The 8,550-nt window shown below is 37.4% G+C and overlaps 1 protein-coding gene across 1 annotated transcript; it reads left to right on the forward strand.

The window, feature by feature from the left end:
• The first annotated feature begins 304 nt into the window (after nucleotides 1-304).
• Nucleotides 305-7,807, forward strand: LOC107809662 (uncharacterized). Its single transcript, XM_075238404.1, has 4 exons — nucleotides 305-626; nucleotides 732-995; nucleotides 1,632-1,791; nucleotides 7,272-7,807. The coding sequence occupies exons 1-4, from the start codon at nucleotides 426-428 to the stop codon at nucleotides 7,448-7,450; spliced, it is 804 nt and encodes a 267-aa protein (XP_075094505.1). The 5' UTR covers nucleotides 305-425; the 3' UTR covers nucleotides 7,451-7,807.
• Nucleotides 7,808-8,550: the final 743 nt, after the last annotated feature.

The following is an 8,550-nucleotide window of genomic DNA, read 5'->3' on the forward strand; positions in this document are numbered from 1 at the left end:
CTTATGATATTTGCCCACCTTTACGAAAAATAACAAAGCAAAATGGGAGCAGAGAACTGGTAATTGCCATCTATTCACGTTCGTTAGCCCTTTGTTTCATTTCAAATGGGTTAAAGACTATCAAATACTCAATCAGGAGTTACTTAGGTATTCTACCAATTGTTTTTTTTTCCGTGAAATATTTTTCTACCTAAAATACTTTTTTTTTTTGAAAATGGTAGATACATGGTTGAAAGCTAAAAAAAATAAATAAAAAATAAAAATAAAAGTAAAAAGATGGTCGATAGCAAAGCTAAAGCTGCGGACAGATTTTTCTTATCTTATTCTCCTCCAGTCAATCTATTTATCTTGCCTTTTTGTGTTCCTGAAGTTTCTCCTTCCATTCCATCAAACAGCAAACGTGTGAGAAAATCTAAGCAAAAACCATGGCTGCCACACTCAGCCTCCTCAAACTTCCAATCTTGCCCTCAAAACAGCACCAAACCAAACCCAAACTCTCAATTCCCAGCAAGCATTCAGTTACTCTTCTCCCACAAAAGCTCCTCCTCAACGAGACCATTGACCAACTCAGATCAGCTTCTCTTCCTCTAACAGCACTTACATTGCCTTTCTTTCTCGATGCCAAGGCATGTTTTTTTCTTTTATATTGAGAAATTTGTTATCTTTTTTCTTTATTATTACTGAGCATACTGGCTTATGTGACAAATTTGAATCTTGGGTTTTGTAAACAGGATGCATTTGCAGTGGGTGGAGAGTTTGGGATATTTGAGGGAAGAACTATTGCTCTGATTCATCCTACTGTGATGACTGGTTTGTTTGTATACACTTTATATGCGGGTTATCTTGGATGGCAATGGCGGAGAGTTAGGACTATTCAAAATGAGATTAATGAGCTGAAGAAGCAAGTCAAACCTGTCCCTGTGACCCCTGAAGGCACCCCTGTTCAACCCCCTAAGCCATCCCCTGTTGAAGCCAGAATTCAGCAACTCACTGAGGTCCAAACTTTTTAATTTATTTTCTGCATTTTATGTACTTTGTTCTTTGCACCCCTTTTTAGCCTTCACTTTCTATTTAGAGAGACTCAAACTCACAACCTCTCGTGGTTAGAAGTGGGGTTGCTTACCATAAGCAAGCATGATTTGTGGTGCCTTGTCACTATGAAATCTCAGCTTAAAACTGTTCTTTTTCTTCTTTCGTGACACTAGGAATTGCAATGTCACTTGTAGGAATTTATGGTAGAGTACATAATATGTCATTGATCTGCGCAATTGACAATCTTTCAGAGATATAATCTAATATGACTAGCTGCTAGTTTCCTAATTCCTACTGCACTAGTAGAAATTCTTTGGTTGTTCTGGCTTTTTGCTATTAGGGTTAGAGCCGTGGAATCCGGGATACTTTGTGCACCGGGCTGCCCTTTTCTGGCTTTTTGCCAGTGTAGTGCCCTATTTTGAATAAACTTCCCATCGCAGTTATTCTACAGCATGTGATGGGAGCGGCTGTAATGTTGTATTCCCTTTTAGTTGTGCTCCCAATGTCATCACTTGCAGGTGTACTTCTAACACTGGTGTTCATATATTGTCCACTTTCTGAGTATCTGAATCTATTCTTTTGCTGTTTTTGAACTTCAGGAACGGAAGGAGCTGATTAAAGGTTCATACAGGGATAAACACTTCAATGCAGGTTCCATATTGCTTGCATGGGGGGTGTTTGAGTCAATTGCTGGAGGCGTGAATACCTGGTTTAGGACTGGGAAGTTATTTCCAGGGCCTCATTTATTTGCCGGGGCAGGTAATGTTCGCATCTCCTATTAATCTGAGCAAATTGTTGACCAAAGGGAAAAAGAACAACTATATCAAAGTAGATTGATTCTATTTTGCATCATAAATGGTCAAGTTTATGATTTCTGAGCTGTTGCGTTCTGAGCCATTCCATTAAAGAAAAACAAGAAAAAAGAGAAAAAGTTGCGCAATATTCTCAAGTCCCTAGTCTATACTTATATTTACGCAAAAGTGTCATATGTTTCATCCTATCTTGCTTTTTCCGCTTTATGTGAGTACTAGAAGATTGGATTTCTTAATTTGTGTGACACAATAGGTAATATAGAATATTCAGAATAGGAAAATAAGTTAGTAGAAATATCTTTCTCGTATTTAAAAAGGATGTTTATAGCTTTCTCTTAACTTGGTGTCCTATGATACAACAAACAATTAGGCCACAATTACAAACTAATAGTAATAATTAAGGGCAATTGTTATGGAAAAAGAAGAAGAAAAAAGGTCTTAAATATTCCTCATACATGTGGAATCCTATACTAGTATTCAACTATAGTATAGTAATATTATGTATCTTTATCTCTATGATTTTCGAGTTAAATGCTACCCTGTGGTGTAGAAGTAGGCTAAGAGCTCAATTATGGCTTTGAGAACTATTCATAACCGCATTACTAGTTTCGTGCATGTTGCATTCATGTTCTTCCATACATTTGACAACTTTTCCAAATTACTTCAATTCATAGCATATACTATATTTTAAGACAATTATAGCTCACCCTCATTCATTATTGAAGATCAGAGGAGAACTCGATTTGATCTACAATGGAGGAATCGAAGGTTCTAGAGAGAACTCTCAATCTGTGGATGAGAGAAAAATGAGCTTCATTTCTAGAAAAGCATAATGGGATTACAATGCTAAGTTTCCTATATATACAGCTGTAGTTGGTATTCTACACTTCACTAACTAACGCGACACTACTAACTAACTGACTAAGAAGAACTCAACTAACTACCTTTCCATAAATTAGTTATAACTAACTAACACCCTCACATGCTTCTCACGTGCTCCTCTTTCCTTCAATACTCCCCCTCAAGCTAGATGGCGTGAATAAGTTGAGCACCCCTAGCTTGTTCATCAGATACTCATGTTGTGATCTTCCCAGAGCTTTGGTGAATAGGTCGGCCTCTTGATCTTTTGACATCACATATCTTGTCTTCACAATTCCTTGCTGAATCCTTTCTCTGATGAAGTGCAAGTCTATTTCTATGTGTTTTGTTTGTTCATGGAATATAGGATTCGCAACAATTTGAATTGCTGCTTTGCTATCACAGTTCAGCTCAACTAGTAAGTCAACTTCTGCACCCAATTCTCTGCAAAGCCCAGTTAGCTATAGGATTTCTGAAACCCCTGCTGCCATACTCCTATACTCAGCTTCTGCTGAGCTTCGTGACATTGTGCATTGCTTCTTTGATTTCCAGGACACCAAGGAGTCTCCTAGCTTCATTACATATCCTGTCACTGATCTCCTAGAAACTGGACATGATGCCCAATCTGCATCGCAGAATGCAGTAAGTTTGGTGGGCTGGTTTGAGCTCATTAGCAGTCCTTGTCCTGGAGCATCTTTTATGTATTTGACCACTCTAATTGCTGCATCCATGTGTGATCTTTTAGGACAATGCACGAACTGACTAAGCACATGTACTGCATAGTATATATCCGGCCTTGTCATTGTGAGATATAATAGGTTCCTTACCAATCTCTGATAAGATCCTGCATCCCTTAACTTCTCATCACCTTCATAGTTATTCTGTTTATCGTATTCAGCGGTAGTAAATCTCTGATTACATTCCATTGGTGTGCTTGCTGGCTTTGATCCTGTCAAGCCAAGTTCACTGATCAATTCTAGGGCAAAAATCCTCTGATTCATCAAGATCCCTTGTTTGGATCTTCCTATCTCAATTCCAAGGAAGAATCTCAATTCTCCTAGGTCCTTGATCTTGAAGCTATGTTGCAGTATGTCTTTGGCTTCTGAAATCATCTTATGATCATTCCCAGTTATGAGAAGATCATCTACATATACTAAGATGATTACCATTCCTGTGCCCAATCTTTTGGTGAACAGTGAGTTGTCAAAATGGCTTTGTGTGAAGCCTGAGTTGATAAGTGATTCAGTCAACTTTAGGTTCCACTGTCGTGAGGCCTGTTTTAGACCATATAGGGATTTGTGTAGCCTGCATACTTTCTCCCCCTGGCTAGGAAATCCCTGTGGCAAGCACATGTATACCTCCTCAGTCAAATCTCCTTTTAGGAATGCATTGTAAACGTCCATTTGGTGCAGGCTCCAGTTATGTGCTGCAGCTAATGCTAATACAACTCTGACTGTCACCATTTTAACCACTGGTGAAAAAGTTTCTTGGTAATCTAGCCACTCTATTTGGTTGTGCCCTTTTGCCACTAGCCTTGCCTTGAATCTTTCTACTTCACCATTTGCCTTGTATTTTATCTTGAACACCCATTTGCATCCAATTGGCACCTTGCCTTTTGGCAAGTCTACCAGTGACCAAGTGCCATTTTCTTTAAGAGCATTCAACTCTTGATCCATTGCTTCCACCCACCTAAGGTCTGTCATTGCTTATTCATAGCTGAAAGGTTCTTTAGTAGCAGTAAATTTGGACAAGCAACTCTGATATCTGGCTGAGAAACCTCTATGACAGAGGTACTCTTCCAATGGATATCTGCAGGCTTTCTTTGCTGAGTGCTTTGTGGATGTTCCTCTGCATACATAGTCTTGCATCCATATAAGCTCTTTCATTGTTCTTGCTGATTTCCTCAGCTTCTCTTCTCCTCTAGTAGTCCCAGAGTCTGCTAATAGAAAGGCTGTGTGGTCTTGGTCATAATCATGTTCAGCAGGTGATGTTCCTTATTGTATTAACAAATCCTCTCCTTCTGAACTGTGTTGTGAGTCTACAGATGGTGATGTTGTAGGAGATGTAATAGCTGCATCTCACGAGCTGTCAAATTTGCCATAGGTCTTTGCTGGTACCCCTGTTGTCTTCTTTCTCATCTTAAAATCTGGAAGATAACCATGTATCTTATAGCAGTTCTCCCTACTGTGGCCTTTGTAATTGCAGAATTCACAGTACAAGATATTCTTTCTAGGTCTGTAGTTATTTCCTGAACTCAGCCCACCTTTGTTACTGAATAATGCAACTCCATCAGATATGTCAACAGCCTGTGTAAACTTTCCCAAAGATTTTTGGCTTTCTTCTGATATTATCATAGAATATGCTTTGTTAACACTTGGAACTGAAGTCATCATTAGAATTTGACTTATAGGCTGACTCTAAGTCTCATTTAGTCCCATTAGAAATTGCAGTAGTCTTTGGTACTCAAAATATTCAACATAATTTTTGGATTCTTGGCATTCACACCCTGGGCAAGGCATGAGAGCATCATACTCTTCCCAGAGATCTGTTTGCTAAGCTGAAACTGAGGAAATCCCTTGGTACAATGTAGTTATTTCCTTATGCAGATAGAAAATTCTAGATCAATCTACTTTATCATATTTGTCCTTCAGATCTGTCCCCACTTTATATGCACTAGACTTGTATGCAATTCCACTAAGTAGCTCTTTGCTTACGGCATTCATGATCCAAGACAACACTATAGCATTGCACTTTTCCCATAGCTCATGTAAGGATCAATCAAATTTATCTTTTGTGCATCTTCCATCCACAAAACTTAACTTGCTTTTACCAATTAATCCAATTTTCATCGACCTACTCCACAGTGCATAGTTCTCTGTACCAGTCAGTTGAATAGAGATTAAGGAGCTACCTGGTGTATCACATAGTTGTAGGAACAGAGGATGACGATGATCAATGGTGATCCCTGTGCTACTTCCAGCTGGAGTTTGTTCGTCAATCGCCATGGATGTCAAAAAATAATCAAGTTACTTTTCCCTTGCACAGATTCTGGACTTCGCAGACAGCTCGATCACAGAACAAAAAAAGTTTGCAGAAAAAATTTCAAACCCTAACTCGATCAAGTAATATCGGCGATCTTCCAACGAATCTCAAATCACAGCAATTAGAATCAATATCCTCAATACATTGTGATCCAGATCCCCTGCTCTGATACCATATTGAGGATCAGAGGAGAACTCGACTTGATCTACAATGGAGGAATTGAAGGTTCTAGAGAAAACTCTCAATCTGTGGATGAGAGTAAAATGAGCTTCATTTCTAGAAAAGCATAATGGGATTACAATGCTAAGTCTCCTATATACAGAGCTGTAATTAGTATTCTACACTTCACTAACTAACGCGACACTACTAACTAACTGACTAAGAAGAACTCAACTAACTACCTTTCCGTAAATTAGTTATAACTAACTAACGCCCTCACATGCTTCTCACGTGCTCCTCTTTCCTTCAATATTCATTAAGATTTCTGGACAACTTTATTCATATTAAATTATTAATCCATCTAGTTGAATTATGTGAACCACCTCATTACCTATCCAAAAATAAAAAGAAATATGTGAACTGTCTCATTTGTATTAAGATGTTAGATAGTGAACACTTTTGCTTATTCATTTTATATCTTGAGTCAAATACGGGGAAATATTTCTGTTGATGGTTAGCAAAGAGACTTGAATCCGGAAGTCAGTTTGCTATGCACTCAGACAAAATGTTAACTGTATTATCTGCATCATCCAAAAAAGTTTAACTGTTAGAGAGTGAATACTTCTATTTCTTTTATCTTAGGTCTACAACAATAAAGTATAGACATTAAATAAGATATTGTTCTTTAATGTAAAATGTTAGTATTTCAAATTCTTATTAGAGGTTAATGGTTATATAACTTGACTAGTCTTACTATATATAGTGTGATATTTACAACATGAGGCTTACTAATTCCTTACACCAGTTCAAATTTGATGGAGCTAGAAAGAAGGAAGCCTGAGCTTGTCTACTTCGTAGTTGCTGCTTAAATGCTTAAACGCGCTTTTTAATTAAAGTGGGACCAATAGACCTATAATCCGTGGAACTTGTGAGTTATGACTCCTGCCTAAATATTATAGGAAGAATTAAATATTCTAAAGATTCATATTTACAGAGTTCTTTGAATTTACAGATGGGATGACTTTTTAAGTATGCCGTATTCCATCTGTTATCAGTGACTTTAATCAAGTAGCACATGGTTGTAATACCAGAATAACCCTGTCTTACAAAACTTCACAACCATGTATAAGTTTTTAGTATTCAAGTTCCAAGTGTTTAATTTTTTAGAACATTATGTTGGTGCGAACTTGCTGCCAATGCATACAAACCAAAATGCTAGTAACATTTATGTGTTCAACCTCTGTTAGTCATTTTATTTCATGATGATTGGTAGGTTTGGTCTTGTGCAAATTTGTCTGGATAGTGAATCTTTAGTTCATTAACTAGTATGTGTTAGTGACGTAATTAACTGTAACTTTGATCGAACAGGGATTACAATTCTGTGGGCAGCAGCAGCAGCCCTTGTACCAGCAATGCAAAAGGGGAATGAAACAGCAAGAAATCTGCACATAGCTTTGAACACATTAAACGTTATCCTCTTCATTTGGCAAATCCCTACTGGAATTGACATTGTCTTCAAAGTATTCGAATTTACCAGCTGGCCTTGACTTGTTCGAAGTTTGAAGGTCGAATTGTCTTCTTTCTTATGTAAGTATACGCAATAGAAGAGAACCTACTTACTGCGGTATGGTGCAGTGGTTATACCAGGTGTAATGGCCCTTTCAAGGATTTATCTAGAAATAAAGAAAAAGAAAAATAGGTTCATTTAGATACAGGTCAAAACTAATAGTCTAAGCATGCGTGTAACAATAAAGCTACTATGCATCAATTTAGAATTAGCTGGAGTTGACGACATAAATAGTTTTTATCCATTTCTCTCTGTTCAGGTATTAGAGTACTTTGGAATTATTGGTTTTAGAGGTGCCTCAGCTGCAATTCAAGATCCCTTCAGCTTTATGAACAAACCTTGTGTTGATTTCTGAGTTATATTGTCGTTTCTAAACTGTAAATGGCGTAAGTCTTGCCATCTTTTCCGTAATCAACTCATAACTGGAGCATCCTTTTGATCATGATAGAAACCCGAATGCAAATTGCAATAGCTTCTTAGTTTATAGGTGCAAGGAAATACCACGTTCATTAATCTAACCCGTTATCCAATCAAGTGATAAGCAGCACGAAGCTATGCTCTTATTTTTGTTGAAAACAATTTATCCTTTGCACCTGGATTCATGTATACGATCTGTTTTAACAGCACATTTGTTTGATAGTTGGAAATGATTCAACTAGTTAATAAATCCAAGATCCACCAGCATACTTTCATTAAGCTAAAATACTTTAATGGACCAAAGTACTAGGAAAGAAGACAATAATCAAGTGTTCAAATAGTGTATAGGCACAAGCCGTCCTACTGGTTCGGCCGAACCCAGTAGCTTTAGTGTATTTGGTATTTTGAATTCATGATATATGTATAAATATTAAATCTAGAACTCAGTTATTAACAATTGAAGTTGTGATCCAAAAATTCAGAACTCATAAGGTTGAAATCCTGAATCCGCCTCTGAATTAACATGGAGACAACATCATATTTCAGAAGCTTATATAAGGAATCTGACTGTTACTTCGAATAGATCAAAGTACCAGTAAGACAAGTAGTGTCAGATACAAAAAAAGCTAGGATGGACGGCTGAATATGTAAAACCTGATTGCT

This window comes from Nicotiana tabacum, chromosome 19, assembly GCF_000715075.1.
Source record: "Nicotiana tabacum cultivar K326 chromosome 19, ASM71507v2, whole genome shotgun sequence".
NCBI classification, from domain to species: Eukaryota; Viridiplantae; Streptophyta; class Magnoliopsida; order Solanales; family Solanaceae; genus Nicotiana; species Nicotiana tabacum.

Coding starts and splice junctions, on each gene's coding strand:
- LOC107809662 (XM_075238404.1), top strand. CDS start 426: ATGGCTGCCACACTCAGCCTCCTCAAACTTCCAATCTTGCCCTCAAAA. Junction 627..731: donor CTTTCTTTCTCGATGCCAAG/GCATGTTTTTTT, acceptor TTTTGTAAACAG/GATGCATTTGCAGTGGGTGG. Junction 1,792..7,271: donor TCATTTATTTGCCGGGGCAG/GTAATGTTCGCA, acceptor TTGATCGAACAG/GGATTACAATTCTGTGGGCA.